At 45.2% G+C, this 24,188-nt stretch overlaps 1 protein-coding gene across 4 annotated transcripts in view; it reads right to left on the reverse strand.

Annotated features, from left to right (window-relative positions):
- Positions 1-2,744, reverse strand: part of LOC106571556 (1-phosphatidylinositol 4,5-bisphosphate phosphodiesterase beta-1) — a 228,559-nt gene extending 225,815 nt beyond the window's left edge. For 2 of the 4 annotated variants that reach the window (XM_045695874.2, XM_045695877.2), the window contains exon 1: positions 2,178-2,743. In XM_045695874.2, coding sequence (XP_045551830.1) covers positions 2,178-2,276 — 99 coding nt within the window. In that variant the 5' untranslated portion in view covers positions 2,277-2,743. Of the gene's footprint in view, positions 1-2,177 lie in introns of all 4 variants that reach the window. The other 2 variants (XR_006759204.1, XM_045695876.2) reach the window with 2 other exon arrangements.
- Positions 2,745-24,188: the final 21,444 nt, after the last annotated feature.

Genomic DNA, 24,188 nt, shown 5'->3' on the forward strand with positions numbered 1-24,188 from the left:
AACACATTGAGTCATTATGGAATTCTTAGAGACTCTTACTCCTGGGTCTGAAATCACACACAATCTCAGAGTATCGGCTGCTAAGAATGAAAAGGTTTTCTCAATTAGCTCTGGACAAAATCTTACACTAGGGAAGGAAATTGTCATAATTAAAGGAATTTTTCCCATTTCGGAGTAATTGTGATCGTTAACAGGTTTTGTCTCAGCTCTCCTTTGAGTGAAGGGACAGAGGGAAGCAGGCAGACTGAGTGGCGACAGCCTTTGTGGCCTTGGGAATTCACCCGTCACAGTAGTATTTGGTCCCATTACTGCTCATGAAGATTTAAAGGTTTTACTATTAGCTGCCTAGAAAAGGGGATGGGGCCAAAAACGGTTGAGTTCTGATTGTTTAGTTTGGGTTTTCTAACAATATCTGGGTGGTTAGCAGTACAGACAGATAGTCTACGGAGGCAATTTAGCTTCAAACCCCCAGAAAGGATTTGGAATGAGAAATAATGCTTTCCTTCTTATTCTCTTCTCTCTCCCCCTTTACCCATCTCTCATTCTTTGTATTTTCTCTCTCTCCTTCTTCCTCTCTCCTTCTCCCTCTCTCCTTGCTCTACAACACTTGTCTCAGGCAGTGTATCAAAGTAACTGTATTCTGGCCACTCCATGCCATCTCCACCCTGCTGAGAGGATTTGGTCTCCATCTCTCAATATTGCACTTTCCTCGCTCCACGGGTTCGTCATGTATGTTTCCCATGACTACCATGTCACTTCTCTTCTGACATACAGTTGCACCAGGGGAAAGGTTCTGATTGAGAACATACTCAATGATTTATGTATGTCTGAATTCTCTCTCTCTCCTTCCCTCCCTCCCCTCTTTCATTTTTCACTCTTTCCACCGAGGGAAAGGGGGACGGAGGGAGGAAGGAAGGATGGCATGTGAAAACTGTGAGAATGCGCTGTGTGTGTGTGTCAGGAAACACCTTAGGCTATGGGGTGTGGAGAGAGGTCATGGAAGTCCCCCCCCCCCTCATCTGCACACAATAAAAACCTGGTTAGCACACACACCTCAAGAGAGAAAGGAGAAAAAGAGAGAGAGAATTGTTTAATTGCTATTTATGACTCACAATGACCATAAAACATAATAACATCTATAAACGAGTATGAGCAACAACAAAAAAGTAGACCCACCCGCATATTTTGCCTAGTCTACTTGTTGAGTTTATCAACAGTGGCTGCGTCTGATGCCTATCCAAATATCTGAAAACATGCACGCTGTCATCGTTGTGCAATCAATGTCCCTGCTTATTTGCGCGGCTCTGCATCAGTCAACAGTCCCGCTAGCAGTCAACATCACACAGGTGGCAGGTGCGTGGCATTTCCAACCCAAACCACCAAAAATGTCCTTATTAATTAATTAATTCATTGCTTATTAAGACAATTGTAGGTTATTTATTTAAGCTGCATAGGCTGTCTATAAGGTAACAATACATTTTTCAAAAAAGGCCAAAAAAATAAAACGTCTGGTCTTTCCACATGATCATTCTGTGTTCAAATAAAGCACGTTGTTGTAACGTTACCTATTAGAAACGACTACGGGAAGTGCTTTGCAGTAGCCTTCTCCTGTAGGATAATCTCACCCAGAGACGATACGTTGTAGCAGAGCTGTGCAATACATTCTAATCAAGGTCATCTTGCTGTTACAGCCTGGCGAGAGTGGACTGATGATACCGAACAGACCCGCTCATTCAAAGAGGTTTATGGCGTTCAATGGTATACCCTTACAGAGATCAACGTGGAGTCAAGTTATAACGTGTGTGATTAAATGTCACACTACTGTGTCGGGTTTCTGTGTAAAGCAGTTCCCATGCAAGGCAAATGACCTCTCATTCTCAATCTGAAAAAGCGGGTTGTGCACACGGAAACAAACACACACGCACGCTCACCGTGACATTTACACCAACATTTCGAATGCGTTTGACATTGTCACCCACAACTGTAGCGCTTTCTGTAGCCAAAAGTCTAACCGCGGTGAAACGATATTCCCTCAAGCAGGCAGTGGAGACTGTTGCACTGTGGCAAATGTATAAGGCATCCGATTCAGTGCAGTGGTAACTGTGTAACAAACATTGGCTACATAAAAGACAGTGATAAACCAGTCCCCTCCAAAAAAATAAATAAATAAGACTTACATCATCCCATTTCATGAATTTGTTGCCCTTTCTCAGGCTCTCGCTCACGGACACCGGCTTGAGCTGCAGCGCGTGAACTCCTGGCTGAGCCCCGGCCATTGACTCATCTACTCTCCTCAACCGACAAAAACAAAATTAACGGTTTTAAGTCGCTTTCTCCTTTTTCTTTCCTACACGAAACGACCCTTCTGCTGAGGAACGATAGGGTGATGGAAGCCCCACTAGTGTTGGCAGTATCTCATTCCAGCATGGGGTTGCGGGTCTCCGCTTTGAAGCTCCCTGACGCGAGTTGGAAGAGAAAGCAGGCTCAGCTGAGGGACTGGGTGAAGTCCGCTGATGACGGCTGATGCAGTTTCAGAAAGAGGGGGGAGGTAGAGACTTTGAATGAGTGCGTGTCTGCACTCCTATTTAAAAACAGTCAATGCGGGGAACGAGTTCCGTGGCTCTATGTGATCTAGCGCCTCCCTGCGCTCAAGGCAATGTGGATAGTAGGCCTACACACACTCGCACCGTTCTACTATCCTTGTGGGGACCAAACAATTGATTCCCATTCAAAATCCTATTTTCCCTAACCCTAAACCTAACCCGTAACCTAACCTTAACCCCAACCCTAACCCCCAAACCCTAACCTAAAACTAAACCTAACCCTAACTACTAACTCTAAACCTAACCCTAAACCTAACCCCTAAGCCTAAAAAGCCTTTTTCCTTGTGGGGACCCGGCAAAATGTCCCAAAATTGTTCCTTGTTTTACTATCGAGGACTTCTGAGCGAGAGCACTGTTACTTCCTAAAATGTCCAAAAAGGGATGTAACAATATTCAAACTGCTTCAGCCATGTTCCTCTTGGTGGTCAGTGGACAGACCAGCTGTCTGAAATGGAAGCAGTGTAGGCTTCTTGTCCCATGTCACTAATGATTGATTAATCCTGACACGTGGACACACACACACACACACACACACACACACACACACACACACACACACACACACACACACACACACACACACACACACACACACACACACACACACACACACACCTCTGGGACCAGTGTGTGTGTGTGTGTCAACATGGCAGCCCAGAGAAGAGAGACATGTGGCTTCAGTCCGTCTTTCAAAGAGCTATTTATAAAATAGTAGTACTGGGGGCAAACAAATATGGGTTTGAAGTCAGTTGTGTGATAGGTCATTTGAATAACCCACAGCCTCACGTCATGTCTGATGTGAAGCTTTACAGACGAGACAAGCAAACTACAGTGTACTCAGCTTATTAAAAATACAGATCTACTATAATCATCTACCATCTGTAGCAAGTGGTCGGAAACCATATAGAGAAAGCTTCCGATTTACTGTATGCATTTCACTTTTAAGAGAAAATCTATTAGAAGATCAAATTGCCAAAGGTGGATGCAAATCTTTTAAGACCAATGCAATATGTTCTCATTGTCACATCTGCTCCCGCTCCCCCTCTCTGGCGCTCAAGGTCGTCAGGCTGCTCATCATTACGCACACCTGTCACCATCGTTACGCGCACCAGCGCTTCATCGGACTCACCTGGACTTCATCTCGCCATTGATTGCTTCCCCTATATCTGCCACTTCCTCTGTTTCAAATCAAATCAAATCGAATTTTATTTGTCACATACACATGGTTAGCAGATGTTAATGCGAGTGTAGCGAAATGCTTGTGCTTTTAGTTCCCGACAATGTAGTAATATCCAACGAATAATCTAACCTAACAATTTCACAACAATTACCTTATACACACAAGCGTAAAGGAATGAATAAGAATATGTACATAAAAAAATATATGAATGAGTGATGGTATAGAACGGCATAGGCAAGATGCAGTAGATGGTATAGAGTACAGTATATACATATGAGATGAGTAATGTAGGGTATGTCAACATATGAAGTGGCATTGTTTAAAGTGGCTAGTGATACATTACATCAAGATGCAGTAGATGGTATAGAGTACAGTATATACATATGAGATGAGTAATGTAGGGTATGTCAACATATGAAGTGGCATTGTTTAAAGTGGCTAGTGATACATTTATTACATCCATTTTGCATGTGTTTGCATTGATGTTGTTTTGTTTCTCTTGTCCAGACGCTGTTCTCGTTTAGTTTCATGTCTATGTATTATTAAATCCTCACCCTGTACTTGTTTCCCGTCTCCCAGCTTCTGTAGATACAGAACCGTTACACTCTTGTACTACACCTCATGTTGTTCTCCTGTGGTACAGGCTACATGTCAAACACAAAAACACTGCGATAACATTTCTCTGAATGGCACAGGACACTCCAACCCCAGGGCATACAATACTACAGTATGATAGTCTAGTGAATTTTGAGAGCTGCCAAGTCACATTTTACCAAGTCCGTATGCCCTTCAGTCACCAACTGGTCAGTCCACGCTCTACAGCAGAAGGTTAAGGACATCCAGCCAGACTGGAAAGGCTCTACGCTAGAGGCCAGTAGCTGTGATATTAACTCAACACAACCAGCATAGCCTTATGTGGATTATTACAGTAAATGTATAATGTAGTCCTGCTTTAGCGTCTATGTTGCAGTAGCCTCAAAACCCAGAACCAAATCTTGTGTTATATGCAGTCTCTCACGAGAGACTTTTGTTATACTGTCCAGATCTAAGTCAATGCTTAATAAAATCCACCTCAGTTTGAGCCATTATATGATGTATTATTATGGAATATGTGTGTTATAAATCATGTATCAAATCAAACTGTATTAGTCACATGCGCCAAATACAACAGGTGTAGACCTTATAGTGAAATGCTTACTTACAAGCCCCTAACCAACAGTGCAGTTTCAGAAAATACGGATAAGAATTAGAGCTAAAAGTAACAAGTAATTAAAAAGCAGCAGTAAAAAAGAACAATACATACAGGGAGGGTGCCGGTACAGAGTCAATGTGCGGGGGCACCGGTTAGTTGAGGTAGTATGTACATGTAGGTAGTGTTATTAAAGTGACTATGCATAGATAACAACAGAGACTGGCAGTGGTGTGGAGAGAGGGGGTGGGGGGACAATGCAAATAGTCTGGTTAGCCATTTGATTGACTCTTATGGCTTGGGGGTAGAAGCTGTTCAGAAGCCTCTTGGACCTAGACTTGGTGCTCAGGTACTGCTTGCCATGTGGTAGTAGAGAGAACAGTCTATGACTAGGGTGGCTGGAGTATTTGACAATTTTTAGGGCCTTCCTCTGACACCGCCTGTTATAGAGGTCCTGGATGGCAGGAAGCTTGGCCCCAGTGATGTACTGGGCCGTTCGCACTACCCTCTGTAGTACCTTGCGGTCGGAGGCCGAGCAGTTGCCATACCAGGCAGTGATGCAAGCAGTCAGGATGCTCTCGATGGTGCAGCTGTAGAACCTTTTGAGGATCTGAGGACCCATGCCAAATATTTTCAGTCTCCTGAGGGGGAAAAGGTTTTGTTGTGCCTCTTCACGACTGTCATGGTGTGCTTGGACCATGATAGTTTGTGGGTGATGTGGACACCAAGGAACTTGAAGTTCTCAACCTGCTCCACTATAGCCCTGTCAATGAGAATGGGGGCGTGCTCGGTCCTCTTTTTCCTGTAGTCCACAATCATCTCCTTTGTCTAATATCTGATAAACCTTTGGGCATATTATAAATGTTATACCATATAATTATAACCACCAGAGTTTTGAGTAATTTCGTTGTGTTTTTACCAGAACTGCCGTTAGATCAGCCGAAAGGACTAACTGTTAACGGCATTGTCCCCTATGTGAACCCTGCAGGTGCTATAGAGAGTAAACATGGCTCCACCTGCTGTTTTTCAGCTGCCAATACAGCCTGTGTGGTCACTTTCACCACAAGGGATTGTCAGTTCTGTATTTCTACCGCATGGTGGCACCATAAGACCACAGCCATCAGAGGCACATGAAACAGCCAGCACTGGCTCTTGTAGCATTTCCGACCGTTTCAGTATAGTTTCTTACTGCCAGCACTGCTAAGACTGTCACGCGTTGTTTCTGGTTAGATCTGAAGTTGTTCCCCTGCCTCTCTCCACGCACAGTTAATGACAGGTGTGATCGTGGGCTTGGAGGAAAGACCTACAGTAGATAGTGTGAAGGGAGCAGGGGTATCGTAGGAGGATATCTGTCACTGCTCAAATACTTTTCTGCTGACTTATGAAGCAGTCATCAGTTCTCAGTCCCTGTTGAAGTGATTGAAATTCCATGACAAAAAAACAAACAAGGCACAGTGACATGGAAACATAACATAATCTGACCGGAACCTGCCTGGCCCTGACCTGGACTCAGACAGACAGGAGGGAGTAGTACAGTCAGACAGACAGGAGTCAGTAGTACAGTCAGACAGACAGGAGGGGGTAGTACAGTCAGACAGACAGGAGGGAGTAGTACAGTCAGACAGACAGGAGGGAGTAGTACAGTCAGACAGACAGTAGGGGGTAGTACAGTCAGACAGACAGGAGGGAGTAGTACAGTCAGACAGACAGGAGGGAGTAGTACAGTCAGACAGACAGGAGTCAGTAGTACAGACAGACAGACAGACAGACAGACAGACAGACAGACAGACAGACAGACAGACAGACAGACAGACAGACAGACAGACAGACAGACAGACAGACAGACAGGAGGGAGTAGTACAGTCAGACAGACAGGAGTCAGTAGTACAGTCAGACAGACAGACATGAGTCAGTAGTACAGTCAGACAGACAGGAGTCAGTAGTACAGTCAGACAGACAGGAGGGAGTAGTACAGTCAGACAGACAGGAGGGAGAAGTACAGTCAGACAGCCAGGAGTTAGTAGTACAGTCAGACAGACAGGACGGAGTAGTACAGTCAGACAGACAGGAGTCAGTAGTACAGTCAGACAGACAGGAGTCAGTAGTACAGTCAGACAGACAGACAGACAGGAGGGAGTAATACAGTCAGACAGACAGGAGGGGGTAGTACAGTCAGACAGACAGGAGGGAGTAGTACAGTCAGACAGACAGGAGGGAGTAGTACAGTCAGACAGACAGGAGGGAGTAGTACAGTCAGACAGACAGGAGTCAGTAGTACAGTCAGACAGACAGACAGACAGGAGTCAGTAGTACAGTCAGACAGACAGGAGGGAGTAATACAGTCAGACAGACAGGAGGGAGTAGTACAGTCAGACAGACAGGAGGGAGAAGTACAGTCAGACAGACAGGAGTCAGTAGTACAGTCAGACAGACAGGAGGGAGTAGTACAGTCAGACAGACAGGAGTCAGTAGTACAGTCAGACAGACAGACAGACAGGAGGGAGTAATACAGTCAGACAGACAGGAGGGAGTAGTACAGTCAGACAGACAGGAGTCAGTAGTACAGTCAGACAGACAGGAGGGAGAAGTACAGTCAGACAGACAGGAGTCAGTAGTACAGTCAGACAGACAGGAGGGAGTAGTACAGTCAGACAGACAGGAGTCAGTAGTACAGTCAGACAGACAGACAGACAGGAGGGAGTAGTACAGTCAGACAGACAGGAGGGAGTAGTACAGTCAGACAGACAGGAGTCAGTAGTACAGTCAGACAGACAGGAGGGAGTAGTACAGTCAGACAGACAGGAGGGAGAAGTACAGTCAGACAGACAGGAGTCAGTAGTACAGTCAGACAGACAGGAGGGAGTAGTACAGTCAGACAGACAGGAGTCAGTAGTACAGTCAGACAGACAGACAGACAGGAGGGAGTAATACAGTCAGACAGACAGGAGGGAGTAGTACAGTCAGACAGACAGGAGTCAGTAGTACAGTCAGACAGACAGACAGACAGGAGTCAGTAGTACAGTCAGACAGACAGGGGGGAGTAATACAGTCAGACAGACAGGAGGGAGTAGTACAGTCAGACAGACAGGAGTCAGTAGTACAATCAGACAGACAGACAGACAGACAGACAGACAGACAGACAGACAGACAGACAGACAGACAGACAGACAGACAGACAGACAGGAGTCAGTAGTACAGACAGGAGGGAGTAATACAGTCAGACAGACAGGAGGGAGAAGTACAGTCAGACAGACAGGAGGGAGTAGTACAGTCAGACAGACAGGAGGGAGTAGTACAGTCAGACAGACAGGAGGGAGTAGTACAGTCAGACAGACAGGAGGGAGTAGTACAGTCAGACAGACAGGAGGGAGTAGTACAGTCAGTAAGCACACGTCATCATGACACCTATGGCTTAAAAGGCAACACACACCCATACACACACACATGCGCTCACGCACAGACACTACGCGCACATACACACACACAACGAGCACGTACACAACGCATGCGTTCACACAACGCGTACAAACAGACACACATACAGACACACACACAAACAGACACACACACAAACAGAACACACACACACACACACACACACACACACACACACACACACACACACACACACACACACACACACACACACACACACACACACACACACACACACACACAGGAGGCTTAAAACTATCAATTGAACCGTAACACAGGGCATGATGAGAGAAAGATATAAGGCTTTTGGGGAAGGAGAGAAGAGAGGAGTGGAAAAAACTTGGATGTGAGTCTTAGACTCATAAATTACACCAACTACCTAAAGCTGGTCTGAACCTAGTTGGAAGGCTAGCCGATGGGAAGCAACATCTGTAGAAGCCCTCTCTCTCCGTATTTATGGAAAGAGGAACCTTGCCTTGCCGTGACCTGGGAACACGCTTAGCCAATTAGCAGGCTTCGCCAACGGATCAAATAGAAGAGAAAATATTCACTGTGGTGACAGAGACGCATCACAATGCCCCATTCATACTGCACAGAGAGAGACCCATGCTGCATGGGGGTTTTAGTTAGAGAGGTAATGAATGAATGAATGAAACAAGAACCTGACTTACCTCACCCTCTGCTTTGACGTGTCACTCTCAGGCCCCTGATTCATGACTCAATACGGACGCAGAGGTAAACAGTGTTCAAAGGAGATGTTTTTATAAGGTTATACACCACCCCTCACCTCCTCAACCCCCTACATCCCTTCCCAGCCTCCCACCTCCACCCAATACAACCAACCACTGGTTTGATCCAGTGTCCAGGCTGTGGGGCTGGGAGACCCCGGAGGCTGCGGCTAGGGTATGGAGGAGGGCTGAGAGAAGGCGCACCAGAGGAGAGTTTCCTGACAGCTCTGGGCACCAGGGAAACACCTGATCAAAGCTCAGCTGTCCTTTGGCCTACAGAGGCTCTCCTGCTTCCTAACAGCCCTTCTCTCTCTCTCTCTCTCTCTCTCTCTCTCTCTCTCTCTCTCTCTCTCTCTCTCTCTCTCTCTCTCTCTCTCTCTCTCTCTCTCTCTCTCTCTCTCTCTCTCTCTCTCTCTCTCTCTCTCTCTCTCTCTCTCTCTCTCTCTCTCTCTTATATTTATATATATATATATATATATATTAAATTACCTCATATGATTATCAAGTATTATTCAAGACTGCCACGTTTTGTGCTGCTGCCCCAACCATGAAATAAAGCTATAATAAACCATTAGAGATGGTGGTTATGTTCCAATTGACCTTTATTCTGTCACGTTACAAAGGGCCTACATGAGAAAATATTATTAATTTCATAAATGTAGAATACCAGAATGGGTCAAAAATACAGAAGGGTATGTAAATAGAGTATCAGACATAGTTAAAGAGAGTCAAGTTTAACCCTTCATGAGAAAGTACTACTGAATTACTACACAAAACCTGTTCGTACAGTAATGACTATGTGGAGACTTGTAGGGATTGTGTAGTTTATGCACTACTCAAGATACACACGTGGAGTTTTGTGGCGTTTAGTAGGAAAACAGAAGTTTCCAGTAGTAATCAGGTAGAGATGTTGACAATAAATAAGTAGTCAAATCACTACAGCTTTACGTCACAGGCTTTTCAATAGTAATCAGGTAGGGTTTTTAGTACTTGATGTTGGTAGTGAATAAGTATCCCAACATTACAGGCAGACTACACTGGCATTCCACGACCGCAGAAGAAGACACAACAGGAATTAGTTGGTTGTTGTAATCATCTTCCCCTCATGAAAAAGTACTACTGAATTACTACTGATCATTACTAAACAAGATCTAAACTAAACCTACTGGTTCTACTATTGATTGCTATTGAGATGTGTAGTAAACCAGTAGTGATTTATGTAGTAATTTAAGTAGTAATGAGTGATAATTTGGGACGCTTCACGACTGGTGAACGCTAAATAGGGATTGAGTTGGCATGCAGCAGTGATATGTAGGCATTGGGTAGTAATTCAATCACCAACATGTATGAATTGTGTAGGTATGTGTAGGTTTTAAGTAGTAGATGCCCAGTAGTTACACAGTAGTTATTAATGGGGAATTATGTCGGGATTTGAGTAGGAGAATATGTAATTACTACTGCCAGTGCCATCTGTGTGTGGAGTGTTGTGTCAATACTGAATTGCTCCCGATCCTTTTTAATTTCCTACATAAACCCTTTTCAATTACTACTGAAAACATTTACTACTGTTTGCTTTTTCAAAATCCCTATTGACATCTTCTTGTTTCACTACTGTGTCACTACTGGAGTAGTGTGCATGTTATTTCCTCACGTTTCTAACTGTAGTTATATCATCGAAAAGAATTGCATCCACCCTTGGCAATTTGATCTTCTAATAGATTTTCTCTTAAAAGGGAAATGTCTACAGTAATCGGAAGCTTTCTTATACAATTATTTTTCATTAAATGAATCACTTATTAAATTACATATTTACACTTTTGTGTTAATCTCTTTTGAGTCCTTGTCTTCATTCAGCTTTGACTTAAAGGGGAAGTTCGACAATTTTTTTACATGTGGTCTTATTTTTACTCATTCTATGTTGATCCCCTTTTTTTAAAAAGGGGGATCAACAGAGGGTCATCACTTGCCATAGACTACAATGCATTATGAAAAGGTGTCTAAACATGTTACAAAACACTCCAAACCAACTCATATTACATCAGAATCTCATTCTGGATAATGTCTCTGCACTCAATCTTTTTTTTAATGTTCCACTGTCCCATAAATCCATATTTGCATCTTTTTGTTCTTATTGTAAACAGCATCATTCAAATATGGATGTATGTGTCACGGTTGTCGTTGGGAAAGGAGGACCAAAATGCAGCAGGATTGTGGATGCTCATCTTGACGTTTTATTTAACTCAAAAATACGAACACCAAAATAACAAACAACGAACTCACGATCAACACAACAGTCTTGTAAGGCTTACTCACACTACACAAGAAACAATCTCCCACAAAATACAAACCCAAACACACCCTAATATATAGGACTCTCAATCAAAGGCAAAGAGACAACACCTGCCTTCAATTGAGAGTCCCAACCCCAATTAACTTAACCATAGAAACAGATTCACTAGACAAAACATAGAAATACATGAAAACCCCGGAATACATAAATCAAATGCCCTTCTACAAAAACCACCACCCCGAACCACATAAAACAAATACCCTCTGCCACGTCCTGACCAAACTACAATAACAATTACCCCTTATACTGGTCAGGACGTGACAGTACCCCTCCCTAAAGGTGCAGACCCCGGACGCACCTCCTAAATAAACAAAACCCAGAACAACAACAAAATCCCCCTAAACTAAAGGGAGGGAAGGGAGGGTGGCTGCCGTCACCGACGGCACTTGTGCTATACCTCCCCTCCCCAACCCACCTATGCAGGTGGTGGTTCAGGCTCCGGCCTACTGTCCTCCAGAATGCCGACCGACTTAATCCGATTCGGGCCGTAGGCAGACACCCCTCGTTCCGGATCGTAGGCTGACCTCCTCCTTTCCACACTGTAGGCAGACTCAATCATTAGACAGTTAATCATTTTAAGTTCTGAATTGTCGGCTTACTCAGTTCAGGGTTGCTGCTAGACTCCCTTGGTTTCTGGTCATCGGCAGACTCTGGGCAGACGGGCCACTCTGGCAGATCCTGGCATACGGGCCACTCTGGCTGATCCGGGCAGACGGGCCGCTCTGGCATCTCCGGGCAGACGGGCCGCTCTGGCATCTCCGGGCAGACGGGCCGCTCTGGCATCTCCGGGCAGACGGGCCGCTCTGGCATCTCCGGGCAGACGGGCCGCTCTGGCGACTCCTGACTGACGGGCAGCTCTGGCGACTCCTGACTGACGGGCAGCTCTGGCGACTCCTGACTGACGGGCAGCTCTGGCGACTCCTGACTGACGGGCAGCTCTGGCGACTCCTGACTGACGGGCAGCTCTGGCGACTCCTGACTGACGGGCAGCTCTGGCAACTCCTGACTGAGCCGACGCACTGGAAGCCTGGTGCGTGGTGCTGGTACTGGGGTTATCAGCCTGGGAACACGCACCTCCAGGCTAGTGCAGGGAGCGGGAACAAGACGAGTCGGACTGGGCTGATGCACTTGAAGCCTGGTGCGTGGTGCTGGTACTGGACGTGCCAGATTGGGAACACGCACCTCCAGGCTAGTGCGGGGAGCGGGAACAGGACGAGTCGGACTGGGCTGACGCACTTCCGGGTCCGCACGAGAGACAGGAACTGGAAACCCAGGGCTATGGAGGCGCACAGGCGGTCTTGATCTTACCTCCTGCACAACCCGTCCTGACTGGATGGAACTAGTAGCCCTGTACGAGTGGGGTGCTAGTACAGGGCGAACTGGGCTGTGCAGGGGCCTGATGGTTGCCGTGCGTAGAGCGGGAGTAGGGTAGCCTGGTCCTAGGAGGCGTACCGGTGACCAGACGCGCTGCGCAGGCATCCTCCTACCAGGCTGGATGCCCACTCTAGCACGGCATCCGCGAGGGGCTGGAATAACGCGCACCGGACTGTGCGTGCGTATGGGCGAGATTGTGCGCACTTCAGAAAAACACGGCGCTCCCCACTCCATACGTTCCTCCATATAAACACGGGTAGCTGGCTTATGGCTCACCCTTGGCCCAGCCAAACTACCCGTGTGCCCCCAAATTTTTTTTTATTGGGGGTGCCTCTCGTGCTTCAACGCCAGTCGTGTTCCTCGGTAACGTTCCCGGTCCTTACCCCATTTTCTCCATGGGCCCTCTCCAGCCATAATCTGTTCCCATGTCCATCTTTCTCGTTGGTCCAACTCAAATTCCCACTGCTCCTTACAATCCACCTGTTGCTCCTTCCTCTGCTGCTTGGTCCTTTTGTGGTGGGAGATTGTGTCATGGTTGTCGTTGGGAAAGGAGGACCAAAATGCAGCAGGATTGTGGATGCTCATCTTGACGTTTTATTTAACTCAAAAATACGAACACCAAAATAACAAACAACGAACTCACGATCAACACAACAGTCTTGTAAGGCTTACTCACACTACACAAGAAACAATCTCCCACAAAATACAAACCCAAACACACCCTAATATATAGGACTCTCAATCAAAGGCAAAGAGACAACACCTGCCTTCAATTGAAAGTCCCAACCCCAATTAACTAAACCATAGAAACAGATTCACTAGACAAAACATAGAAATACATGAATATGACACAGTGCCCAAAAACCCCGGAATACATAAATCAAATGCCCTTCTACAAAAACCACCACCCCGAACCACATAAAACAAATACCCTCTGCCACGTCCTGACCAAACTACAATAACAATTACCCCTTATACTGGTCAGGACGTGACAGTATGGCACAGGGAATTTGTGTTGTTGTGCAGAGACGTTAAACAGAATGAGATTCTGATGTAGTATGACTTGGTTTGAAGTGGTTTATAACATGCTTTAGACACCATTTCATAATGCATTGTAGTCTATGGCAAGTGAAGACTCAGCAAAATGTGACATCCAATTTAGGAATTGTGTCGGTATGTGTAGGTTTTAAGTAGTTGATACCCAAAAGCTCAGTAGTTACACAGTAGTCATTAAGGAAGAATAGTGTACTGATATGAATAGGAAATATGTAGTGTTCACCAGTAGTGAACACAACTACTACATAAATCACTACTGCTTTATTGCACATCTCAATAGCAATCAAGAAGTAAAACCAGCAGGTTTTGTGTAGATCTTGTGTAGTAGTGTTGAGTAGTAATTCAGTAGTACTTTTTCATGAGGGGCGGTCAAGAGAGGAGTTGTGTTAAAAGCAGAATGATTGACTAAATGTATACTTCTATATGCTGATAAAAGTCTGTGTATTTACATCAGGATGACAGGCAGTTACTCAAATAGCCTGTACAGTCCATGGCTTGGCCTATGGGCCAGCATTAAGACTCCTCTATTTCTAAAATTAATTGTTTATTTATGTGGGTGGAAGCATACTGTAGGTGCTTTGTTTAAAAGGTGACCCATGTCTCTGCTGGTGGGTGTTTCCAGTAAAAAGGTTACCGTGCTGGTGTCCGGGCTATAAAAATGTTTTTGAAAAAAATAGTGTAAAAAAAACGGACGGACAGTGAGCGAGGCATGTATTTTCAAATATCTTTCTGTTCACCCATAGAGCTGAAAATTCCAATCGAAATGGCCAAATCCGATATCCCTTATCCGATATCTCATCTCTCTTGCTTTCTACCCGCCTCTCACTCTCATTCCACCTCCTTCCTTCCATTCACTTCCCCCAGCTCTCTCTTTCTCTTTCTCCCCCGTTTCCATCTCTCTAACGTTGATAGAAATAAAAAGTGTTTTCATGGAGTAAGGTCAGATATGGCCTTAAATACACGTGTCAGACCCGGCCAGCCTCTCCTCCTATCATATCCAGTCTTCCCTCCCCAGCCATCCTGGCCGAGCTGCCACAAGCCCTCCAGACCGGCAGTTTGGAAGGGGATATCATATGTTTAAATATTGCGCATTGTTTTTCTTGGAAGATGTTTTAAAGTGGCTACTGTAAAACAACTTCCATAAGGCTTTACCTGTCATCGGCAGTATTTCATCTCCTTAGAGCCCATAAGCATAAAAGATATGGATGAACAGTGTCATATGGTTAGATAGAGATCATTCATCCACCCTGGCCCGGGCTTTCTCCTGGAACCTAGGCACATTCTCCACCTATATATATATATATATGTATATGTATATATGTATGTATGTATGTATGTATGTATGTATGTATGTATGTATGTATGTATGTATGTATGTATGTGTGTGTGTGTGTGTGTGTGTGTGTGTGTGTGTGTGTGTGTGTGTGTGTGTGTGTGTGTGTGTGTGTGTGTGTGTGTGTGTATGTATATATATATATATATGTGTGTGTATGTATATGTGTGTGTATTTAAATACATAAACCGGTAACTGCCAAAATAATGGAAACAATATGCAACGTATATTGAAAACAGGTGCTTCAACACAGTTGTGGTTCCTGAGTTAATTAAGCAATTAACATCCCATCATGCTTATGGTCATGTACAGAGCTGCTGGAAAACGTGTGGCGAGACAGCATTTACCCAGGTACTTTTCAATCTGGTGTGACGCTGCAACACCACTTTCAAAGCAGCAACACCGACTGAGACAGTAACTTCTAAGCGCATTTTTTTGCGTTCCAGTTCAATATTTACCTCCTCTGTCGCAGTCTACCATTGAAAACCATTGAAGAATATATGCAGAAAAGTCTTGATATTTGTATTTGAGCAATATGATTGGCCGTTCATTCAAGTACCACTATGCTCCTGCGAGGCACAACGTCTCGAGCTGTACAGATAGATAGTGGGCCGAAGCCGAAAAACATAAAGTTGATTGATTAAGGGCTCAGGGAGGAGCTGATCTTTTATATATGACAGTAAATCATTCTTATGATGACTATAACACTTGTTGGCACCTTCAATTCTTGCACATTTTCTCATAAAAAGTATAATTCAACACTGTCTGCTCGGGCAAATTTGCCGAACTGCTAAACTTGGAACCAATCAGAACTCCCGTACATACTCCTCGTGATGAAGGCAGCCAACGTCCTGCTACTATCTATGATGTAAACACAGCCACTTATGAAAATCTGAGCTACTGTCTGATGAAGAGGAACAAATATAGCTATACCTCCCAAAGACTGAAATAAGATCAATATCTGTTTTTGAGTGCACTTGAAATATGCAGCGTGCAATACGAATTGTCTTGAATCGTATGAAGCGGTAACTCCATTGACCATTTAGCCAATTTATTGAAAGCTAGCCAATGATACAGTTTGACTAGCCGAGCTGGCTACTGTAAATGTTTTATTATCTAGCTATCTCTCTGTCAGTGAACTACATTTTCAAACATGTTTTGGCATGATTATATGTCTCATTTCAATTAACTAGCTGCAGGCTTAAATAAACATTGAATCATATACTTTGCATAGAAACCCAAATACAAGTATGTGAAGATATGTGTGTGTATGTATGCTGGATGGAGGTTTTAAAACAACATATGCATATTAACCAATACATACAGTGCCTTCAGAAAGTATACACACCCCTTGACTTTTTCCCCATTTTGTTGTGTTACAGCCTGAATCTAAAATGGATTACATTCAGATTTTGTTTCACTTGCCTACACACAATACCCTATAATGTCAAAGAGGAATTATGTTTTTAGAAATGTTTACAGATTAATTAAAAATGAAAAGTTGAACTGTCTTGAGTCAATAATGGGCTCCCGAGTGACGCAGCGGTCTAAGGCACTGAATCTCAGAGCTAGAGGCGTCACTACAGACCTAGGTTCAATTCGAGGCTGTCTCACAACCTGATTGGGTGTCACGCTTGTGTGTAGAGAAGGACCAAGGCGCAGCGTGCTCTGAGTTCCACATTTTATTTTAGTGAAACTTTACAACTAACAATAAGGAAAAAAGAAACAACCAACAAACCGTGACGACAGAGGTGCAACATGCACTGACTCAAAATAAGTTCCCACAAACAACAGGTGGGAAAAGGCTGCCTAAATATGATCCCCAATCAGAGACAACGAGATACAGCTGCCTCTGATTGGGAACCATATCAGGCCAACATAGAAATACAAAACTAGAGAACCCACCCTAGTCACACTCTGACCTAACCAAAATAGAGAATAAAAAGGATCTAAGGTCAGGGCGTGACAGTACCCCCCCCAAAGGTGCGGACTCCGACCGCAAAAACAGACTCTATAGGGGAGGGTCCGGGTGGGCATCTAGCCTCGGTGGCGGCTCCGGTGCGGGACGTAGACCCCGCTCCACTCGCGGATCCGCCATCTTTGGTGGCGACTCTGGTGCGAGGATGGTCACCGGAGGTTCCGGACCGTGGGCCGTCTGAGGAGGTTCCGGACCGTGGGCCGTCTCAGGAGGTTCCGGACCGTGGGCCGTCTCAGGAGGTTCCGGACCGTGGGCCGTCTCAGGAGGTTCCGGACCGTGGGCCGTCTCAGGAGGTTGCGGACCGTGGACCGTCGTTGGAGGTTCCGGACCGTGGACCATCGTTGGAGGTTCCGGACCGTGGACAGTCGTTGGAGGTTCCGGACCGTGGACCGTCGCCGGAAGCTCTGGACTGTGAAATGTCACCGGAAGCTCCGGACTGGGAACTGTCGCCGGAAGCCCCGGACTGGGAACTGTCGCCGGAAGCTCCGGACTGGGAACTGTTGCCGGAAGCTCTGGACTGGTAACTGTCGCCGGAAGCTCTGGACTGGGAACTGTCGCCGGAAGCTCTGGACTGTGAAGGCGCACTGGAGGCCTGGTGTATGGAGCTGGAACAGGTGGCGCCATACTGGTGACACGCACTTCAGGGCGAGTGCGAGGAGCAGGCACAGGACGTACTGGACTGGGGAGGCGCACTGGAAGCCTGATGCGTGGGGCCGGTACAGGTGGCACCGGCCTAGTGACACGCACTTCAGGGCGAGTGCGAGGAGGAGGCACAGGACGCACTGGGCTGTGAAAACGCACAGGTGGTCTGGAGCGTAGAGCTGGCACAATGTGTCCTGGACAGATGATCACCCTCGCACGGCAAGTGCAGGGGGCTGGCACAGGATGCACTGGGCTGTGGAGGCGCACCGGAGACATGGTGCGTAGAACCGGCATAGGACGTACTGGGCCGTGGAGGCGCACTGGAGGTCTGGAGCGTAGAGCTGGCACAACGTGTCCTGGACAGATGACAACCTTCGCATGGCAAGTGCGGGGAACTAGCACAGGACGTACTGGGCTGTGGAGGCGTACATCTGGGCGAGTGCGAGGAGCAGGCACAGGACGTACCGGACTAGGGAGGTGCGCTGGAGGCCTGATGCGTGGGACTGGCACAGATTGCACCTGACTGGTAACACACTCCTCCAAACGCCTGCGGCATACTCCTCACCAACTCCACTCTCCGTTATCCCTCCTCACACTGCTCAATTGACTCCCAGGCGGGCTCTGGCACTCTCCCTGGGTCGACCGACCACCTTTCTACCTCCTCCCATGTTGTCTCTGGTTCACCCCTTGGCTCTGCCGACCACTCCGTGTGCCCCCCCCCCCCCCGAAAAATAATTTGAGCTGTCTTTTGGGCTTGCGTCCTGGCCGCAAACCCTGGAGTTGTCGTCGTTCTTCCTTCGCTGCTTCCGCCTGTTTCCATGGCAGGCTTTTGTCTCCTGCCATTATTTCCTCCCAGGTCCAGGATGTCCTCCACTCCTGGCTTTCCTCCCAGGCCCAGGATCCCTGCTCCCCCTGGGCATGCTGGTTGGTCCGTTGGTGGTGGGATCTCTAAGGTCAGGGCGTGACATTGGGAGTCCCATAGAGCAGCGCACAATTGGCCTAGCGTCATCCGGGTTAGGGTTTGGCCGGTGTAGGCTGTCATTGTAAATAAGAATTTGTTCTTAACTGACTTGCCTAGTTAAATAAAAAATAAGTCTTCAACCCCTTTGTCATGGCAAGCCTAAATACATTCAGGAGTAAAAATGTCCTTAACAAGTCACATAATTTAATTTGCATGCAATAAGTGTTTAACATGATTTTGAATGACTACCTCATCTCTGTGCCCAAACACACCCAAGTGTGCCTTGTTAAAAGTTCATTTGTGGAATTTCTTTCCTTCTTAATGCATTTGAGCCAATCAGTTGTGTTGTGACAAGGTTGGGTTGGTATACAGAAGATAGTGCTATTTGGTAAAAGACCAAGTCCATATTATGGCAAAAACAGCTCATAATGGGTCCTGCCTTGATGCCTGTATTAGATTTACACTACTTGTCCTATAGATTGTAGTTTTAAATTATTACCTGGGATAAACTCATAGCTAAAATGCTCCTTGTCCCAGAATGACATGCTAGCTTGTGATAAAGCTATCTGCGCTGTTAGCTAACAACAGAACAAGGCCTACTTGTTGTAACTAGTGAGCTAAATAGAAAGCTAGCTACATTACTAAGGTTGCTGTGTTTTACATTGGGAGTCATTTTACAGCTTTCATTTATGGTATCACGTTTATATAACTAAATAGTAAAAAAAACTTTACCTGATAGCAGTTTGTCAGACGGAGATCCCTCTCGAGACGTCATCAGCTGTTTATTACCTTAGATAGGGATACCGTGATTGGCAGACATGTCAGCAGAGATAGTACTGTGGATAGTACACAAGTTTTGATTGGTTTACAGTTTATTACTCGTCGGAATTTGATTGTCCAGCTAGCGAACAGTAAAAGTAAGTTTTATTTTTTTTTAATTTGCAAGAGTTGACATTGCCAACAAACGCAGATGTGTTCAGAATGAAGAAATATGCACAATATGTAAAAAAACACCTCCTGCCTCGTCCACTGAACACTACAAGAGGGTACGATGTAGAATACAAGTCTCTTGTCCAACCTATGCGAAGCATTGACGAGGAAAGACATGTTCAATACTTTCGGATGTCGGTTCAATACGATTTGCTTCAGCGGCTTGCCCCTCACATCTCGCACAAGAGAACTCACAGTGAGTGGCACAGCGAGTGGCATCAAACAGCAAAGTATCGCTGCAAGTTATAATTTATAAGCTAGGAATCTCTACAGTTTGTGCAATTGTCACAGAATAGAGCCAGGCTATCTGGCATGTCCTGAAGAACAAATTTGTTACTTATCCCTTTGTGGCACAATGGGCAGAAATCGGCAGAGATTTTGGGGATCGTTGGAATTATCAGTTTTGGGGAGGAACAGTCGATGGAAAACATGTTCAGAGCCGAGATCCGGCAGTGATTACTACAACTACAAGGGTTTTTTCTCAATGGTCCTGATGGCAGTTTGCGATGCAAAGTCCCAACCATATCCAGGTAAGATACACTAAATACATGTGACAATATACAGTTGAAGTCGGAAGTTTACATACACTTAGGTTGGAGTCATTAAAAGTCGTTTTTCAACCACTCCAAAAATTTCTTGTTAACAAACTATATTTATGGCAAGTCGGTTAGGACATCTACTTTGTGCATGACACAAGTAATTTTTCCAACAATTGTTTACAGACAGATTATTTCACTGTAATTGGAGGTGTACCTGTGGATGAATTTCAAGGCCTACCTTCAAACTCAGTGCTTGACATTATGGGAAAATCAAAAGAAATCAGCCGAGACCTCCACATGTCTGGTTCATCCTTGAGAGCGATTTCCAAATGCCTGAAGGTACCACGTTCATCTGTACAAACAATAGTACTCAAGTATAAACACCATGGGACCTGGCAGCTGTCATACCGCTCAGGAAGGAGACGCATTCTGTCTCCTAGAGATAAACATACTTTGGTGCGAAAAGTGCAAATCAATCCCAGAACAACAGCATAGACACTGTGAAGATGCTGGAGGAAACAGGTATAAAAGTATCTATATCCACAGTAAAACGAGTCCTATACCGACATAACCTGAAAGGCCGCTCAGCAAGGAAGAAGCCACTGCTCCAAAACCGCCATAAAAAAACAGACTACAGGTTTGCAATTGCATCATGGGGAGGAAGATTGTACTTTTTGGAGAAATGTCCTCTGGTCTGACGAAACAAAAATAGAACTGTTTGGCCATAATGACCATCATTATGTTTGGAGGAAAAAGGGGAATGCTTGCAAGTCGAAGAACACCATCACAACCGTGAAGCACAGAGGTGGCAGCATCATGTTGTGGGGGTGCTTTTCTGCAGGAGGGACTGGTGCACTTCACAAAATAGATGGCATCATGAGGATGGAAAATTATGTGGATATATTGAAGCAACATCTCAAGACATCAGTCGGGAAGTTAAAGCTTGGTCGCAAATGGGTGTCCCAAATGGACAACAATCCCAAGCATACTTCCAAAGTTGTGGCAAAATGGCTTAAGGACAACAAAGTCAAGGTATTGGAGTGGCCAGCACAAAGCCCTGACCTCAATCCTATAGTAAATTTGTGGGCAGAACTGAAAAAGCGCGTGCGAGCAAGGAGGCCTACAAACCTGACTCAGTTACACCAGCTCTGTCAGGAGGAATGGGCCAAAATTCACCCAACTTATTGTGGGAAGATTGTGGAAGGCTACCTGAAACGTTTGACCCAAGTTAAACAATGTAAAGGCAATGCTACCAAATACTAATTGAGTGTATGTAAACTTCTGACCCACTGGGAATGTGATGAAAGAAATAAAAGCTGAAATAAATAAATCTCTCTACTATTATTCTGACATTTCACATTCTTCAAAGTGGTGATCCTAACTGACCTAAGACAGGGAAGTTTTACTAGGATTAAATGTCAGGAATTGTGAAAAATTTAGTTTAAATGCATTCGGCTAAGGTGTATGTAAACTTCCGACTTCAACTGTACATATGATGTGACAATGATACCAGTATAGACATTGTTTTGATATGCCTCACACAAAAGTGATCTGGCATCCCAATAAGAGGACGGGGGCCTATGTCCAAAGCATAGGCTACACAGTTGTTACGGTACACATTTGATAGCCTTCATGTTCCTGTTCAACACTAATGGAAACACTTATTTTATTCAAAGGTTCTTCTGGCCTTGATGACACCAAGATCTACAACTACCGCCACTCAAGAGCCAGAAGAATTTCAAAGAACTTCTTTGGGTTCCTTGATGCAAAATGGAGGATCCTGAGACGAGCCCTTGAGGTTGCCCCAGAGATAGATGAGATCATTGTGGAGGCCTACGTGGCCCTCCACAACTACCTTTGCACCACAGACACTGACAACACAGAGTCATCAACACAGTACATCCACCCCCATGTTTGTTGACCACTCAACACCCACTGGGGACCTGCTTCCAGGAGAGTGGAGACTGGACCCAGGAAACATGTCGGCAGACGGCAACCAGAGTTGCTATAGACATGCGCAACAACCTCAAGGACTACTTCCTCACACCAGTAGGTCAAGTGGCTTTCCAGGATGCTGCTATCATGTGTGGCAACCTACAGTAAATGTTGGAGTGTGGTTCGAAAAACATGTGTACACACATTTTCTTCTTGTTGTTGATGACTGTTTGTGTCATGTTGTGAGCTACACACTTGGTTTTGCTGTTTTTCTTATTCACACTTTACAAATCACAATAAAGATAGTCACTTCATCCTTGTTTTAGTTTTTCATATTTATGTGGAGGTTAGACCCTCAAGAAATGTATCTACCCTTGTGTTGTGTAATGCCTTTCAATAAAAACGTTCCTGCTATTGCAAATGGGTGAGAATGGCTGTCCAGCTGAAGACAATAAGGCCAGACCCTCGAGACATTAACCTTATCTACATAACACAAGGTTGAACATGGTCATGAGTAGTAGTCTTTCCATGGAGACCTTCCTCTTTTGGTACATGGTTAAGTGTCCAGCTGTAGACAGTAAGGATAGACCCCTAAGACAATAACCTCATGTACAGTGCATTCAGAAAGTATTCAGACCCCTTCCCTTTTTACACATTTTGTTATCTTACAGACTTTTTCAAAAATGTATTAAATTATGTTTTTTCCTCATCAATCTACACACAATAAACCATAATGACAAAGCAAAAACAGGTTTTTAGACATTTTTCAAATGTATAAAAAATAAAAAACAGAAATACCTTATTTACGTAAGTATTCAGACCCTTTGCTATGAGACTCCAAATTGAGCTCAGGTGTATCCTGTTTCCATTGATAATCCTTTAGATGTTTCTACAACTTGATTGGAGTCCACCTGTGGTTGTAACGCTTTCGTTTGGAGAAGTAGCGGAGTCAGGCGCAGGACACAGGGATAAGTGCAAACAATCGTGTTTACTCAAAAACCACAATCCAAAATTCTCCCACAGCAAAACAACAGGGTTGGGAGAAACACCTCCAACAACCACTGAACATGAACAATCACAGACAAAACAGAAAGGGAAGCCAGAGGGTTAAATAATGAACATAATCAGGGAATTGAAAACAGGTGTGTATAATTAAGACAAAACAAAACCAACAGGGAAACATAGATCGGTGGTGACTAGTAAGCCGGTGACGTCGACCGCCGAACGCCGCCCGAACAAGGAGAGGGGCCGACTTCGGCGGAAGTTGTGACAGTGGTAAATTCAATTGATTGGACATGATTTGGAAAGGCACACACCTGTCTATATAAGGTCCCACAGTTGACAGTGCATGTCAGAGCAAAAACTCTGGAGATGGGAGAACCTTCCAGAAGGACAACCATCTCTGAAGCACTCCACCAATCAGGCCTTTATGGTAGAATGGCCAAACGGAAGCAACTCCTCAGTCAAAGGCACATGACAGCCCAGTTGGAGTTACCCAAAAGGCACTCAGATCATGAGGAGCAAGATTATCTGATCTGATGAAACCAAGATTGAACTCTTTGGCCTAAATGCCAAGCGTCATGTCTGGAGGAAACCTGGCACCATCCCTACGGTGAAGCATGGTGGTGGCAGCATCATGCTGTGGGGATGTTTTTCAGCGGCAGGGACTGGGAGACTAGTCAGGATGGAGGGAAAGATGAACGGAGCAAAGTACAGAGAGATCTTTGATGAAAACCTGCTCCAGACCACACAGGACCTCAGAATGGGGTGAAGGTTCACCTTCCAACAGGACAACAACCCTAAGCACATAGCTAAGACAACGCAGGAGTGGCTTAGGGACAAGTCTCTGAATGTCCTTGAGTGGCCCAGCCAGAGCCTGGACTTGAACCTGATAG

Source organism: Salmo salar, chromosome 15, assembly GCF_965601325.2.
Source record: "Salmo salar chromosome 15, fSalSal1, whole genome shotgun sequence".
Lineage (NCBI taxonomy): Eukaryota > Metazoa > Chordata > Actinopteri > Salmoniformes > Salmonidae > Salmo > Salmo salar.